The sequence below is a fragment of the Fundulus heteroclitus genome, chromosome 13 (genome assembly GCF_011125445.2).
Source record: "Fundulus heteroclitus isolate FHET01 chromosome 13, MU-UCD_Fhet_4.1, whole genome shotgun sequence".
Taxonomy (NCBI): Eukaryota; Metazoa; Chordata; class Actinopteri; order Cyprinodontiformes; family Fundulidae; genus Fundulus; species Fundulus heteroclitus.
Genome location: NC_046373.1, coordinates 17,691,654 through 17,709,084, shown reverse-complemented (window position 1 = coordinate 17,709,084; position 17,431 = coordinate 17,691,654). Strand labels below are relative to the sequence as shown.

At 39.1% G+C, this 17,431-nt stretch overlaps 2 protein-coding genes across 3 annotated transcripts in view; both read left to right on the top strand.

Moving 5' to 3' along the window:
* The first annotated feature begins 127 nt into the window (after positions 1-127).
* cndp2 (carnosine dipeptidase 2) lies at positions 128-9,814 on the top strand. Its single transcript, XM_012875377.3, has 12 exons — positions 128-226; positions 840-926; positions 1,148-1,291; positions 1,542-1,704; positions 3,006-3,094; positions 6,874-7,074; positions 7,168-7,252; positions 7,360-7,520; positions 7,611-7,775; positions 8,962-9,103; positions 9,319-9,466; positions 9,622-9,814. The coding sequence occupies exons 2-12, from the start codon at positions 867-869 to the stop codon at positions 9,686-9,688; spliced, it is 1,425 nt and encodes a 474-aa protein (XP_012730831.2). The 5' UTR covers positions 128-226; positions 840-866; the 3' UTR covers positions 9,689-9,814.
* A 3,093-nt stretch (positions 9,815-12,907) lies between these two features.
* The window catches only part of recql4 (RecQ helicase-like 4), a 32,366-nt gene continuing 27,842 nt past the window's right edge, over positions 12,908-17,431 (top strand). For both annotated transcript variants that reach the window (XM_036145257.1, XM_036145256.1), the window contains exons 1-5: positions 12,908-12,964; positions 13,059-13,156; positions 14,258-14,410; positions 14,495-14,652; positions 16,429-17,395. In XM_036145257.1, the coding sequence (XP_036001150.1) occupies positions 14,303-14,410; positions 14,495-14,652; positions 16,429-17,395 (1,233 nt within the window). In that variant the 5' untranslated portion in view covers positions 12,908-12,964; positions 13,059-13,156; positions 14,258-14,302. The remainder of the gene's footprint in view (positions 12,965-13,058; positions 13,157-14,257; positions 14,411-14,494; positions 14,653-16,428; positions 17,396-17,431) is intronic.

Genomic DNA, 17,431 nt, shown 5'->3' with positions numbered 1-17,431 from the left:
CAACATAATACTTGGATTTACTTCTAGGCGTTTAACCTATCCAGAAAACAACTAAACAAAAACAAAACAGTTTGCAAGCAGGCGCATATCGCTTTCCAGGGAAAATCGCCACTCCCAATATGGCGGCCGCGCTTACGTATAGGTCCCACGTGACACCGAAGCCTGCGGTTGAGTTGCTGTGCCTTCTCTGCTCCAGACACATCAGAAGACCGTTTAGCCTGCACAGGTAATATTGACTAAAACCGACGTGTCGTCAGGAATTACACCGCCCCGCTGTGCGTCAAAGCAAACTGTTTAACTCTTGCAAAAAATTTTAAGCCAGTTAGGAAATATAAGAGCACCAAGCCTGCTAACATCTGTTAGCATAGACGTAGCCTGACTCCGTCATGACTAGGAAATTAGAAGTTAACAGTTCAGTTCCATTTCCTGCTTTATTTTTTTTAATTAACACAGGCGAGTTTAACTTGTGTGTTTCAACGAAGGCTTTGCGGCCCAAATACAAGTCATAATTTCAGATAAGTAATTATAGCTATGCACTAACTTCTCAGCTCGTTGTTCAGAGAGTTCAATATATTCAGAAGAAGTTGTTAATATTTTTTTTTTTTGCAAGGCGCTATGCATTAAATGTGTGCTGCACATTTAAAAGCTGGAAGGGAAGTTTCCACCGCGACAATTTTCTGACGCAACTTTCTCACATGAGCGTTTCTCTTCTTGTCACTGACTTTCTCATGACTCAGGCAGTTTGTGCAGCTTTGCAGGAGGGGCGTGTTCTTTGTCCTCCCATATAAACTGCTCTGGGTCAGAGTTACACACACACATACCTTTCTTTCTGCCTTCAGCCCTCAGCTCCTGTCGTTGGGGAAAAAATGGCTCACCTTCCAGCACTTTTCAAGTACGTGGACGAAAACCAGGACCTCTACGTGAAGGTATGACAAGGCCACGTTGATATGAGGCTGATTTTTGTCATCTAAAGTTCATACATGTTTGTATGAAATGCCATTCATTGTCACTGCAACTCTTTGCCTTTAAATGAGATGAAGCGCAGGGATTTTTTTAAAATCTTCTTCTCCCAGTAGAGAATTATTGAAACGCCTTTGAGTATAGCCTTGTTAAAATCTATATATTATTTTTTTTTCCTACCGCCCAGCGCCTGGGAGAATGGGTCGGGGTTCAGAGTGTGTCTGCTTGGTCCGAGAAGCGAGGGGAGATCAAGAAGATGATGGAGATGGCAGCCAAAGATATCGAGAAGCTGGGGGGGACGGTGGAGCTGGTGGACATCGGCAAGCAAAAGGTGATTATTCCATGTGCTTTTTGGTTAATATCCGTAATTTATGTCGGTTGACTCTACATTGGTATTTGCGAGACCTCTAAACCTTTCACAGATTTAGCACAGGCTGAATGGAGTAGATATGTGGCTAAAAATGCTTTTACACATTCTCTATAATGCATGCAGTGTCTAATATGATAAAAAAAGGAAAATAAATTTTCCCCTCTTTGCAGTGCAACTTTTATCTATTCGTTTTCACTATTCTGCCCTGCAGCTTCCCTCCGGTGAGGAGATCCCTCTCCCCCCCATCATCCTGGGCCATCTGGGCTCGGACCCGGCCAAGAAGACCGTGTGCATCTACGGCCACCTTGACGTCCAGCCCGCCCTGATCGAGGACGGCTGGGACACGGAGCCCTTCACTCTGGTGGAGAAAGACGGTAAGAGCTGCGCAGCTTCTCTTTGTGGTTTTTACAGTGTTTTGAAACGTGATACGGAAAGTCGGAGAGCTGGAAACGAAACCGCTTACCTGCCAGTCAGCGGGATACTCTGCAGTCGAGTCTAAAAGTGTAAGAATACACCTAAAAAGCTGAATTGTAAGGTTTCCTTTTTCAGTCCGTGTTGCTTTTACAACAACGTTTGCTACGTTTTGCAGACATGTGATATCTTATCTGACTGATATGAAGTATCTTAATGTCCTAATGATGTGATCAGACTGCAGTATTGTTAGAATTTCCCAATTAAACTGGGATTGGAACATAAGGTTTATAAAACCTTAACTGTTTTTTCACTTCTTAAGGTAATAAATGCTCCTTTTTATTGTGTCTGCTAAGCTCCAGGTGGTTGTTCTCTTAATCCAGTTAATCAAGCCCAACTTTGCATTTGATGATCTTTGTGCTTTTATCATCCCTTTCACATGTAATCATATCGTAGGTGTGCTGCACATATTCAAAGTCCATTTCAGTTAACTTGATTTTCTTACTAGATCTGCATTTTCTTATCTGGAAACGTCGGAGGTCAGTTTGAGCTGGTGAAGCGTTTTTATTTAAATGAAAATGTAACGAAACGCTTCCCTTTCATTTACACCAATAAATGAAAATGGGATTTGAAAAACTGACTTTTTGGATTTGTTCGACCTGTTTTTTTTTTTGTTTTTTTGCCTGATATTAAAATATGTTCGGTTGTCTTAGAGACGAGTGGAGCAAAAAAAAGATAAACATAAGAAATCCTTTAGTGCTGTATATTAGGAGCTGGGGCATTAATACATCTCTTGGGTTTTAGAGAATTAAACCCTGCTTAAAATTTCTCCATCGGTATCTAGAATTGTTTTAGTATTTCAACTAATTCTGAAACTGACATTCTTTTTTTTGTGTTGTTTGGTAATAATCAGCTGACTGAAAGTACCATATTCACTTCCTCCTGTCTGTCCCTTTCCTGCACTCTCAGCTCTGTTCGGTTTAGCTTTTAGCGTCTGTGTAACAATCGGCCTTCTGTCTTATCACGCATCATTGAGTTTTAAGCAGTAAGAAAACCTGTTGCCCTGCTCGCTACGCAATGATTCTGTCAGGAACAATGAAATGCATTTCTAATTTTGTATGTTTGTTTTGCAATAGGCCTATTGCAAAACAAACATACAAAATTAGAAATGCATTATACGTTGTGACAGTAATTTGTCACATTTCTGGAGGTAGTTGAAAAAAGTAAAAATTGAAAATAAAGTGTGAACTCTTTCCCTTTTCAGGTAAACTCTATGGAAGGGGATCCACTGATGACAAGGGGCCCGTGTTGGCCTGGTTCAACTGCATCGAGGCCTATCAGAAGATTAAGCAGGTGCAGTTTTTACTTTAATGTACATCAGATTTGTGTGAGCTTTTCTTTTTTTAAGGTGGACAAAAATATCATTTTAAGATTGCTTCTAACAGAGATTAAGACAGCCACAGACTTCAACTTATTTTATGTGGATTTCCATTGATAGATCCAAATAAAGTGGTGCATAATTGTTAAGTGGAATCTCTGATCATCCTGTTATCTTCTTTGAACGTTTACTAATTGTTTGTAATAAACCCCTGAGTCCATCACAGAACAGCTGCATAGTACTTGGATTAAAAGACATAGGATTTCTTTTTAATTGGGGGTATCAGAGTGAGGGGGTAGGATCCTAATGCATGTCACACTTTTCAGATTTTAATCTGGTAAAAAGTGTAGAACACCATGCACCCTTTTTTGTTGTGCAGCACTATGCAATTTGTCGTTGTAATGTTCTAGAGTTTGAATAAAGCTATAGTGGTATAAAAACTGAAGCAATGCACCAGCTGGAGAGCACTGTGACGATAAAGACGTTCAGTTCGGTTGAATTCCGTCGCTGATCTGTTTTGTGTTGCTAAAGATATTATCGGACAACTTTGGTTTCCCTTTCTTACATTGTTCTCTTCATAAAAGAAAAATATCCCCTGAATGTAACACTGTGAGTTGGGTGTGACACTGAGGTGGCTGTAAATATCAGCTATGACCAGAATTTACCGACTGTAACGCTGTTTGAATGACAAGGCGGTGAAAGGCAGGAGGTTGGCGAAAAAAATAAAATAATAAAAAAAGCTCCTCCGTGCGGCGGGCAGTAATTCAAAGACATAAATGTTGAGTGAACGTCGACTGTATGGCATTGCTTTAGAATTTTGGACAAACATGTTTTAACAAGCCTAGATATTCTTGTCGGAGCAAATTTTCTTCACGTGCCATGCAGAAAGTAGGTGTGCTTCATGTTTACTGGTGCTCCCATCCTAACTCCCAATGTTCACTAGCATTCCTTTAATTATGGATTTCACAAGATTCTTCTTTTCTTATTTCAAACGTTACATAAGGCGACTTGAATCCAGCTGGTTGTTCTAGACTGCAGGTGTCAGTTTTTGAACTGTGCTCTTTCCTCTAGGTTGACATGGTTTAAAGGTATCTAGAGAAACCATCAGCATTTCAGTTTATGAATAGAAAGAAGCTGGACATGATCTGAAACACTTAAAATTGGAAACAAAGCAGACTGTTTAATTATTTTGCCCCTTTTTTTAAAAGTGGAGAAAAACATGGGTTCCTACCTAAGTCAATTTACTGGAATAGAATAAGAAGATCCTTCATTTTCCCACAGCGGGAAAATTCAGGAATACCGGCAGCAAAGAGAAAATTTGTGATGTAAGAAAAAAAAAAAATAGAGTACAGTTTGTATAACTAGCATGCTTATAAAATTGAAAAAGTGTACAACTGAGTATTTACTGACTAGTTACAAGAATTAAAAAAGATGCACAAAAACAGTAGATATAGTAATAAAGTCTAACAGCTGCTGGGTCACAACTCTGGACTGCTATTCAAAAGCTGTTTTTTTTATATATATATATATTTTTATTGCCTGCTGTATATTTTCACATAAGCCAGTTTAATAGTATCAATCCATACATTGCCCCCCTGTGGGCAACCAGTGTAAGCTCGCAAGCAATTTGTGTAAATATATTTTTTTCATCAAACCCGCATTCAAGCACAAATTTAGAATATCTTCATTCAAAAAATGCATGCATTATCAAATAACAAATGAGGATTCATATAGCTGTTAAAATGTTGAAAAATGCATATTCTATGTTGGGAGGAAATGCCAATTAATCAATTAAATTGGGCATTATGCATCATTTTAGTATTTAACCCATCATTTTTTTTATCTGTTTGTCTTGTAGGTACTTCAATGTTTCTGCAATAAAATGTTTTATTTTGTTATAAGACTTACAATTTGTGTAACCAAAACAATACGTCTTGCAAAAATGTAGTTGGCTTTTTAAATTACAGTTAGTATCATTTTAACTTTTAAGGCTGAAGTGTGTTATCTGACAAAAACACATTCCTGTTGGGCTGATTTTATTAATTTTTACATCGCACTGAAAGCTATTAAAAGATAAAATATGTGGCCACTTTATTTTTTATTTTAGTTTTCACCCAGTCCATTGGATTATTAATTTATTAGCTTCTTACCTATTTCAAAGACTAAATACATTTAGTTCACCTGAGTGGACATGCAAAAATCTGAAAACCGTTTTAAAAAATGTAGTAAAAAAAATGTTTTTATACCTCCAAAGGGATAAAATTTTAGTAACTTTGGGAAATTAAAACACTTACCAATGTCCAGATTATGGTTAACATACATGAATGGGTTAAAAACAGCTAGCAAAGGTTCTGAGCATAAAAGAGTAAAACCTAAATGAAGCATTTTAAACAAAACAGAATAGAATTGGAATAAAAAAACATGTAAAAGTATCACTAAGAATACATAACAAACTAAATAAAATCAACATCCTATACAAGGTCAAAGGGCAAACGGAGAGACTAGGATGCTTTAGATAACTTTGTTCCCTTAATGAATGAATTCATAATTTAAGTGTAACCAAAAGAGCAAAAACAGGCCACGCCTATCTGCATGGAGGGATGGGCAGCATTAGTCACCTGCGTTTCAAGCCCTTTAACCCGAGCAGCACCTCTGAGAACTCTGAAGTGATCAACAGCCAAAAGAAAAACAGATAACTGGCACACATTAACACGGAGATAATCCACTTCCTAGAATGATCCAAGTACGTTTGGAAAAGGCTCATATTAAAGAGTCTTTCTCACCTTTTTAAATATCCCCCGTCTCACGTGTTTAACACCAACTGAAGGCCTTTCTAGATATTTTTTTTTTGTCTTTGATTGTTTTTAGTTGGGTTTTAACTGCCTTTATAGCACAGAAAATCCCCTGTTAAGGTTTTTTTTTATGACATCCTCCTGGTTACAGAATCACGAGGCCGGGTGATCCTGGTACTTCTGGTTTTAAGAGCTGCTTTCAATGCAGTGAAAGCAATATTTCAGTATCTTGTGTGCAACATGCTGGTAAGTAGACTGCAATGGTTTCCACTGGGCTGAAAGAGCTTCCTGTGCTGTTCTAACACTGCAGGCTTCACTGGTCTCAGTTAAGGTCAAAGATTCAGCCACAGGAAAGAGATCCAAGCTGAAGGCCACTGCCGACCCATAAAGAGCCCAAAAAAAACAGTCTCGCAAACATCCTGATGATCTCCAAGGTTTTTGGGGAAAAAAGGCCAAATGGAGGCCGCAAAATGGACTCGGTACCACATTGGCATAACTGCACATTTACACATTTGCACATATGCTTCAGACTGTTGAAATGCTGAAGCCACAAATGGACTCTGTACCACATTTGTTTATTACACGGTTTTAATAATACTCTCCTGGATACCGTGAATAGCACACTGTCTATTTACCCTGCATTGTTTACATTGTTTTACATTGTTTACATTTCAGTTGTTTACATAAATCGCTGCTGCATCTTTATCCTGAAAATTAGTGCAACTTACTGTGAGTTTTTCAAGCTGTATGCAAACAAAATTTCGTTCTGTACGCACTTTGTGCATACAAAATGACAAATAAAGCTGTCTAAAGTCTATTCTGTGGACCATCGAGACAAAAGTGGAAGTGTTTGGATGGTGTGTGCCTGCTGCGTGTGGCTGTTCAGTTTGTGACTTAAAGAAGAGATCTGTAAGGTGGCAACCACTTCCTCTAAGTGCCGCACGTCTTTACCCTTCCTTCAGGATCTTCCCATCAACATCAAGTTCTGCTTCGAGGGGATGGAGGAATCCGGGTCCGAGGGCCTGGACGATCTGGTGTTCTCCCGAAAGGATACGTTTTTCAAAGACGTGGATTACGTCTGCATCTCTGACAACTACTGGCTGGGCAAGACCAAACCGTGCATCACCTACGGGCTCAGAGGGATCTGCTACTTCTTCCTAGAGGTACATTATCACGACGAGAGGCGAAACAAACTGCTTTTTATCTGAGGTGGTGGCAGGTTTCACAGATTTAATACATTTGGATTTGAATTACAGGTCGAGTGCGGCGACAAGGACCTCCACTCAGGCGTCTTTGGCGGTTCGGTTCATGAGGCCATGACTGATCTCATTGCACTCATGGGTAAACGAGCGTTATTACTGAACTGACAGATTATACGTTTGTTTGTTTTTTTTTAATAATTTTTCTGGTTTGGTGTGTTAACGTTGATTTCCTTCCTTCCTCCACAGGCTCTCTGGTCGACAGGAAGGGAAAGATTATGATTCCCGGGATGTACGACAGTGTGGCTCCTTTGACAGAAGAGGAGACGAAGCTGTACGAGAAGATCGACTTTGACTTGTGCGAGTACTGCAAAGATGTTGGGGTTGGAAAGCTGCTGCACGATACCAAGGCAAGCAAAGAGTTCAACCTTTGCTTTTTTTGGTGCTGAAAAAGCGTTGCATCATTCAGAACCACTTGGGTCTATTTTACCTCATTATAGGAGCAAATCCTGATGCATCGCTGGAGGTATCCATCTCTTTCTCTGCATGGCATCGAGGGAGCTTTCTCTGAAGCCGGAGCCAAGACCGTCATCCCCCGCAAGGTCATTGGCAAGTTCTCCATCCGCCTCGTCCCTGACATGGACCCCAAAGTTGTGGAGAAGCAGGTGATTGCTAAAACACGGTGGAAGCTTTATTTTGAGACGTTCACTACCAGAATATGGTGACCATGGCGTATGTGTTTTTATGCCTGCAGATTGATGTAGATTAGTGAAACATTTAATAGATTTGGTGTCATTAATATCTCATAATCATGTCTAATAAGACCAAGAATATCATAATGCGATGTTTTAAATATTATACAGAAATATGAACCTTGGTTTAAAAAAAAAAAAAACTAAGAAGAGGGGTGAAAGTAAACATTTCTATTCCTTCCCTATTTTCCCTCCTGGTTTCCTTTTTTAGTTTTTGCAAATTGTTTCCTTATGCCTACCTTTCCTTCCTTACCTTCTCACCCGCTTCCTTTCCTTTCCTCTTTCTGTCATTCCTGCCTGCTTGCTTACTTCTTCTTTTCTCACTTTTTCTTCTCACTTTCTTTTGCTTGTTTCATATTCTTCCCCTTCTTTCCTCCCTTCTTTACTTCTTGCCATCTTTTATGTTTCTTTCCTTCCTTCCTTCCTTCCTTCCTTCCTTCCTTCCTTCCTTCCTTCCTTCCTTCCTTCCTTCCTTCCTTCCTTCCTTCCTTCCTTCCTTCCTTCCTTCCTTCCTTCCTTCCTTCCTTCCTTCCTTCCTTCCTTCCTTCCTTCCTTATTCTTCCTGCATAATTTCCTCTGTCCTTCTATCTTTCCTTATTTTCACAGTTCTTTCATTTCTTCCTCCAATATTTTTTCATTTTATCCTTTTTCCTCATTCTTTTGATCTACATTTCTTCTCTTTCCATCCTTCCCATCATTTTTGTCTACCTTCCTTCACCTTTCCGTCCTCCCATTTTCCTTTTTTCTACGTTCTATGTTCTTATCGTCTTTTCCTTTCCTTTCCTTTCTTTTGTACCTCTTGTTTTTCGTTTGAAAAACAAGTATTCGATGTGTAGTTATATTGCAGGCAAGCTTTGGTTCTGTGAGACGTACAGCAAAATTTATTTTGGTTCTTTTGAAAAATATTTTATATATAAATATTTCCTTTGCATTATTCTGTTGAGACAGGTGGATCCTGCATTAAAGTTAAAATAACCCATTTATACATGATAAAAAAACAGTTTCAGTCCGCCATTTAGTCTGGGTTTTAAAGACGGCATGTTTATCCTTTTAGTAAGAGTTTCTGTTTATTGTTATTATTATTATTATTATTATTAAGGTGGTCGACTACGTGCAGAAGAAGTTCGCTGATCTAGGAAGTCCCAACAAACTAAAAGTAACGATGGGCCACGGGGCTAAAGCCTGGGTGTCTGACTTCAACCACCCTCATTACATGGCAGGTCGAAAGGCCATGAAGACAGGTTTGTTCAAAACTTCATATCCACTCATATTCCTAAACATATCCAGCCATAAAAGTGACCGCAGCTTTATTCAGTGTGAGTATTTTGTGTGAAATTTTGACCGGGTGGTCACGCAGTATGTTAGAAAAACAAAGCTATAATGCAGGTAGTGGAATATTTAACTTTGTTGGTCATATGGACTGTTAACCTTTCTTCCCCTCCTCGATGTGGTCTAGTCTTCGGGGTGGAACCGGACCTGACCCGTGAGGGCGGCAGCATTCCCGTCACGCTGACCTTCCAGGAGGCGACAGGCCGGAACGTCATGCTACTCCCTGTTGGATCCTCTGATGATGGAGCTCACTCCCAAAATGAAAAAATCAACAGGTTTGTCCCTTCTTTCAGAAGAATCTTTAAAGAAATAAATATACTTGCGGGGAAATTAATGAGTAAAAAGCAAAAAAAATAGAAAAATAACTTCCAATATAATGCATAATTTGAACAATCTTGTTCTTTTTTTTCTTCTTTTTTTTTTATTTCAGATCAAACTACATCCAAGGAATCAAGATGCTGGGTGCCTACTTCCATGAAGTATCACAGCTGGAATGAACCGATCAAGTCTTCTTATAAATGACATCCATACTCTCAAACCCACTATCATTTTAGTACAGTTTTTACTTTTCAGATAAAAGGGCTTTCTGTGTTCTTTCAATAAACAGTTTTTTTTCTTTCATACTCGTTGTTCTCATGTTTAATAGCTGGAGGATGGATCTTTCAGATGCATTTGGGTCATCAACAATGAGTTTACCCAACTTGGATTGATTTTCTTACACTTTATTTGTTATGAAAATGTTGTAATTTTTATTTGGGATAATTGAATAAATGGAAATGCTGTGGACTTAATTTAGCCATCTTATGTGGGACCCAGAGTTGTTGTCTATAACCTACATTGTTGTAGTGTATGGGAGGATAATGGCTATTTTCTGCTATTACTTGTGAGACTGTACACCTCATATCTGCAAAAACATCTAAGCAGATTAGTTCAGGCAGCAAGACAGAGCTGATCCAAAATCAATCTTGCTAACTTGTGCACCTGCTCTGTTTGCTTTATGGCATTTTAAAGGTAAATGCATTAACAAAGCAAAATAGAAATGCCTTTTACTATTAAAAAAAAGTCCCTACAATATGTAAATAAAAACCCTTTGAATCTGTGTGGAAAAAGGAAAATACATCCTCTCATCTACAAACTCAGCAGATTCTTCATTTTATTTGACAAAAATGCTAATATGGTAACGCTGTTTGGTAAATAATTAAGCACATTTCCTCATTCAACAGCTTGAGGTAGCCTCTTTAGTAACATTAAGAATTTTCATCACTTCACCCCCTCCCACAATGTTTCTTTATACAGCCCCACTTGGTTGTTTTACATAAGTCCTATTGGGGCCATCCTTTAGATTTCCATTTCGCATTTGGCTCTATAATTTAAAGTAACGCAAGTTTATTTACCACTTGATGACTGCAAAGTGCCCAAGTCCTGTTGGTATGAAACAAGCCCAAATCATCACTCATTTATTGCCATACTTGACAGCTGGTATGGGGTGTTTCATTTAGCCTAATGCAGTGCTGTGAAACATGGTTAATTTAATATGTATCAATAAGCTTTTATTGTTATTGTGGTAAACATTTTTTAGAGACAGATAATGGCTCAGAATGCACACAAGCAATATGTACAGGCAGACTCAACAGTCATAGAAATTTTTTGGGGATAATATATGATAACACGGACCTTCTGGTTATAGACCATACACTTTTTTTAAGTCTTAGAAAATGTTAGCTAAAATTAAAAGGTTTACATGGTTACTTTAATCTATTTTTAACGTTATTCCTTAAATATGTATTTAGTTTATTTAACTGTTTAGGTCATCATGTATTGAATATAGTGTAGCGTAATTGTGTAAGAGTTTATTAACAATGTTGATCACACTGGTACAGCAACGCCAGCCAAAGTCAGAGGCATAGACGCCTCATCCTGCGGCGCCGCCATATTGGATGGGTCTCCCCCACTCTAGGCTGGTGTAGGAACCAACGGGAGTAAACGCCAAGGGAGCAACTTCGCCCGTATTTTCTGCAGTTTATGGTTGCAATAACCTGGAATAACCACTGAAAGTAGATCACGTGGTGGTGGAGATCACTATTTTTGGTCTGAGATTGGTTCTGACGACGTGTTTTTTTTTTATTTGGTGAGAACATTGAAGAAACCCAACAGATGGACCATAATCTTATGCTCATTAATCTGTTAATCTTATCTCTATATTTCACAAACTGAGGCTGAATTACTTTGCCAAATTAAGTACTCTGGAGTTACAGAGTGCCAACACATGCAAGAAGCTGTGCAAAACAGTTCTTTTTCAAGAGTCTAAACCTTCAGTCGTAGTCCCAAGCACACTGGAATGGAAATGCTAAAGAACACTTGTCCAGGTCTTTAAAAAAAAAAAAAACTGTGTGCATGCACAGCATGCAAAAATATGAAGAAATTATTGTTGGTCTGTAGAGAAAGCTCAGGGTTGTACATGTGTGTGTGAGAGAGAGAGTAAAATGAATTTAAATGAACAATCCAACTTTATTCAAATAAAATTAAAATGTATTAATTTATACATTTAGTAATTTGTAATACCACATGTCTCTTTGTTTAAGAGCATAAAACAAAGCAATTCATCACGAACGCACAGATGTATTTACATATTTAATAATATGCCAAAACACGTCTGTCTTTGTTAAATAGCGTTAAAAAAAGTATTTCAGTATGAAATCACATATTTATACATTAATATGCCATATGTCTGTCTGTTAAAGACCATACGTTTATGACATACATTATTTAAACAATGTTTTTAAGCATGAGAACATGTTTTTTTCATGTGTGACAGCGTCCTGTAACATAATTACATCCCTGCTGTTTGTAAAAAAAAAAAAAAAAATAAACTGTGTGAACATCGGGTAAAAAGTCAGGGAGTTATGATTTGTTTTATTCGAGCAAATAGCCTTCTCGGTCCAAAAAAATGGACTGTGGGCGCGTGAGAGACCCATCCAAGATGGCGAGCGCGCTGAAACGGCAGCGTCAGTCTATGGAGCGTCTACCTAGTTAACGTCTATGATCAGAGGGCTCGTCTTTAGTACCGGAAGTATATTCTTCACAATTAATTCTCACCCTTTTAAAGCATTTAACATCTGTTGAATACCATTCAAAATCACAGTTTTCCCCCCTCACAATTATAAACATACATCCCTATCTTCACTGACTGCATTTTTATTTTATTTTAAAAGTAATCCGCAAGAATATCAAGTCAGTTTCAACTCTGATGGCATCGGGGGGATTTTAGGAACAAACCTGGCAACACAAGCGCGGGAAAATCTTAAACAGCAAAAACCGCTTCCGGTTTGGCCAGAACAGACCTGGTTAAAAACAACCGTAGCCTGGCGGAAGATGGCATCGCCTGAAACCGGTGGCAAGTATCGAGACCTTCTCATATGGTGAACATAAAAAATAAAATAAAAACGAGACCAGCGGTATCGCGCCGGTTGCTAGCTTTAGCCTGAAATCAACCCTTTAAGTGAAACGATCATGAGGCTGAACTGACAGCCTGAACGGTCGGCATGGATCGCTACAACGAGGTGAAACTGCTGCTGAAAAGCTGGGAGCAGGAGTTTCTCCAGCAGCACCAGAGGAAACCCGGCAAGGTGATTTTTAAAACGAACACAACCGCATAAAGACTCGATTCTCGCCATGTTTTCTCTCACAATAACGACAGTTTTTCATTTAAAAAAATGAGTATATCTCTGTCGTTTTCTAGGGGGACATTGATCAGGCTCCAGAAGACACTAGGAGTGGGTGTGACACATATCTCTGCAGCAAAGAAACATTTATTTTGTCCTTTAGGTACACAAGAAAATCAGTGTGTGTGTGTGTGTTTCTTTGCAGGGTTGTACAAGGAGTACAGGAGTTTAAAACAAGCTAAAGGAAACTGCAACAACGATGCATCCGTCATCCATGGAGCAGAGATCAACCCAACTCCTAAGGTGCTGAAGAGATGATGTCACTGGATGTGTGAATACATATTTACCTCTAGAGCAGGGGCCTGCAACCTTTACAGTATAAAGAGCCATTTTGCCTACAGTCCCCTTGAATTAAACTCGTTTAGAGCAGCAAATGTTGACTGACAAGTTATAATTTTTGATAAAGATCTACTGTAGGAAATACGTCGTCTTCGTCAAAGAAACGCCTTTTTATGTCTATTTTGAGGTTTAAAAAAAGAGGAGGGAATGTGATGTTGATATTTGTGGATACTGATGTAAAAAAAAAAAAAAAAAAAATAGTTCCAACATATTGAAAAAATATTGATTTAAAATTAAATATTACTGGCACTTTAAGCTACATTCTGTTGTAAAAATTAAAAGCAATCATTCCCAGAAAAAAACCTGCATTTATTGTCATTATTACATTTAAATACCATAATAAAAAATATAATTTGTAGCCAAAAGTTATTAAGAACCACCGTGGAAGGTCCAAAGAGCCATTTGTGGCTCCAGAGCCACAGGTTGCAGACCCTTGCTCTAGAGCCTAAATGTTAAGTATTTTTTCCCCCCAAATTTTGCATCATGCAACCACTAACTCTGAGGTATTTTATCTGGATTTGACACGAAAAACCAACTCCAAGCGGTGCATAATTGCACATGAGTGTATAAAAAAAAAAAGCATGCCCGCATTATAATGCTGCCACCACCGTGTTTCACTGTGGAGGTGGAGCCTTTAGGGCGATGTGCAGTGTTAGTTTTTCATTAAAAGCCTTCAGCGTTTTTGGCCAAAGGTCTCAGTTTAGCTCTCATCTGGCCACAGCCTTCGTAATGCTTGCTGTGTCCTCTGCATGGCTTAAGGCGAGCTTTTGCTTTTTGACGTTTTCTGATCGTGCCATTCTACCATAAAGGCCAGATTTAGGATCTGCAGAACTAACGTTTGTCCTCTTCCAACGAGTAGGAGTACTTTTGCAACTCTCCGTAGACCATTCAGCATGGCTTCTTTCTTATTTTTAATTCTTTCTCTGTCCTATAAATAGTTTTCTGCCATTCGCTTCTTCTAAATCAGTTTGAGGATTAACTTTGAAAGTCTTTGTCTTTGTTTAGATCCAGGAGTCGGATAGCTGGGGAGCCCATCTCAATCGCAAAGCAATGCCGGTGTCCGCTCCACGACTGACGTCCCAGGAGAAAGCCAGTCTCATGACTTCATCGCAGTATTACGGTCTGAAGCTTAAAAGCAACCTTTCTACAATCAGTAAGGTATGGATTGCAAAAAGGGGCAAAAGTTCTGCTGTTTATAAGAAAGGTTTGTTATTCCTGTGGCCTATTTCTATCTCATTATAGGAAAGGCCGGTTTCACTGAAGAAATCCCACCGTACTGGTCGAGTTCCTCTGAATTCCTTAAAAGATGATCAAGCGGCGCAAAACAACAGCCTCAGTTTACGCAGTGTTGCTGCCAAGACCTCAGCTGAGGATCCAAAACAGGAGCTCCTCTCTCCAAGGTATTTAATCGGTACCCCTAAATAATTTGCCAGCCGGCATATTGAAACGTTGGCCACTGTAAAGATTAGGGTTGTGCATAAAAATCGATACAAAGATTAATATTGATGTTTTTAAAAAGGATTTAATATCGATATTCTGGATTTCAATATTAATTTACCTCCCAACCACTAGAGGGCGTTACTACAGCGCACCATTACTGTTCACAGCGAGGAAGTGCAAGTGAGATGAATTTACAGAACGGCTGACAGGATTTTAGAAGTGCCTTTGTCCCTAAAAATCAGACGTTTGGGCACATTTTTGGTTTCTGTGATACATTAAATGCATTGAACCAAATGCACTTTTATTTTCCTGTTAATATTAACTTATCTTACAATAGCTCTAAATCAGTTCTGTTCATCTTTTTTACAATATTTACATCAATCTTTTCTCAGTTATCCACATCTGGTGCAACTACATTTTACAGTGTTCAAAAATATTCAAAACGTAATTCCATCATACATATTTTCTCATAATTTCTGTCAACTCTACCTTTCATTCATCCCTAACATTTTAGTTTTTTTTTTTTTATGTCATCATTGTTGGCTCCTTAATGTCTTGATGAAGTCCTTTCCACAAATTCATTCCTTTTACTGTGACGGTCCATTCCACGATTTTGGTTTTGAACCCGGGTTTTAAAAAAATAAATAAATAAATAGCTATTCCTTTCAGATTTTCTTATGGGCTTTATATAAAACCTGAAATTTGAATGATTTACACATAAGAAAAAGTAGGTTTGAAGGATCTCTGTGTCTTGCATTATTAATAGTTTTCAGAGCTCTTTTTTGTAATCTGAATAAAGACTGTGTATAGGTTTTGCACGTTGATCCCCAAACAGTAGGCTAAGTTAAGGCTGACCGATAATTCAATAACAATATATATCGATCGATAGTTGTAAATCGAATGAACAGTTATCCTTCCTTTTGCCTTCTAGCCATGTAGGTTAATATTACAGTCATTACATCCTCCCAACCAATCACAAACGCAGAACCAGGAATTCTCCATCACCAAGCTCCGCCCCCTTCAAAGAGTTCAGAGAGAGCGCGTTCTTTTTCCTTTTTAAAAACTTGCAGTTTTGGTAAAAAAGTGGTTGAATAGAAGGCTGAGTTTAAATTCACTGTTTGTGTGTTCCGTATATAAAAATAGGTCAGAAAGCAACAGCATAAAATCTCCAGGGCAGCACTTAAAATATATGTTTTGAATTTGTTGATAATTATCGATATTGATCAATATGATTTCTATTTTATCAATACTTGTATCTATTATGCTTTTTTTCTATATCGTCCAGAAAAGAATTAGAACAAATTTTACTTTATGTAACACAGCTAAGGATTTTTCCATTTTCCTTTTTGTATCATTTAGGTGTGATTTCCAGCTTAGATCCTCATCAATGATAACTCCCATAGTATTTCCATGCCATCTACTTTTATAGTTTATATTAACTGTATGTATCTACACCGACATTTTAGATAAAGCTTTGAATCAGAGATGACTTTTTATAACGACTTTATGAAAAGAAAAACATATGGAGGTAAATATCATATATTGGCAATCAGTCTAAAAATATGAAGCTATTATTTTGTGGCCCATATTGCCCAGATCCAGTGAAGATGTCATTAAAATCATTACAACTTTTCCGCTTATACCTTTTTTTAAAAGTTTTCAAACTGTAAACCCTTTCTCAGATACACATCTAAAATCTCTTTGGCAGATTTTAACCGTCCTTTTATTCCCTCCAGGCGGATGAAGCCTCCCTTCGGGTCAGTCGCCTCTAAAACTCTCCGTGCAGCGGAGCCTGAAGAGCCCTTTAAGCCATTTAAACCTGACCCAGGAGATGCTGGCAATAGTTGCCACAATGGTAATTCTGTTAACGACAGTCAGAATGAGGGTATCGCTTCTCAGCTTCAGATCGATGAAACTCCCTTCGCCGCCAGATCCTCGCCTCCGTTGTCGTCTTTATCCCGTCGATGCGTTGCTGAAACCACAGGGAGGGAAGACGACGAAGAAAACTCTCACTCAGAAAGTCCAGTTAGCAGTGTTGGCCCCGGCTCTCCTGTTGCCGTTAAACGGAGCCCGCCTTTTCTCGCCGGATCACGAGGGAGTTTAGCCAAGCGGCCGTCTCTGGCCAGCAGACTGAGCTCCGTTGACAGGAACTGGTTGGAGAGGTGTCAGGTGTTCGGGGAGATGGAGGCTGAGGAGATCCCCGGTGGCGGGAACCAGGAAGTAAAAGCGAAGGAAATACAGGAGAAGGAAGTGACAGGAGGAAAAGCTGAGAGAGACCCGGTGGGCGAAAGGAGACAGTCGGTAGACTCTGGACAAGAAGAAAAGTTGGCAAATCTCGCGAGGGACGACGCAGACGCTGTGACAGAATCTGCTCGACGAGGTACTGGGAAGAGCAAAAGAAAGGACGCCGGGGAAGTAGCATCAGTCCGTCCACCAGACGACGAAGACGGAGGTGGTCCGAAATCAGAAAACGCAAAGAAGAAGGGGCGGAAGAGGCGGCGGGAGGCGGGAGACGCGCTGGGATGTGACGCAGAAGACGGCGGATCAAAAAAGAGGCCAAGGAAAAGCAAAAAGAAGAAGGAGGAGGAGAGTTCGGCTTTAAGCCCCGCTTTAGCTGGTGGAGCAGAAGGGAAGAAGAAGAAAACCAAAAGAAAAGATTCAGCAGAGGGGTCTGAGGAGGCAGCAGCCAAGGAAGCAAAAAGGGTAAGAGTGTAACTTTGTTCATTTCTTACCTGTCTG

What these genes read in the sequence shown, in the direction of transcription:
- cndp2 (XM_012875377.3), top strand. Translation starts at nt 867, where the DNA reads ATGGCTCACCTTCCAGCACTTTTCAAGTACGTGGACGAAAACCAGGAC. An exon ending in TCGAAAGGCCATGAAGACAG is followed by an intron (nt 9,104 to 9,318) that starts GTTTGTTCAAAA and finishes GATGTGGTCTAG; the next exon opens with TCTTCGGGGTGGAACCGGAC. An exon ending in CAAAATGAAAAAATCAACAG is followed by an intron (nt 9,467 to 9,621) that starts GTTTGTCCCTTC and finishes TTTTTATTTCAG; the next exon opens with ATCAAACTACATCCAAGGAA.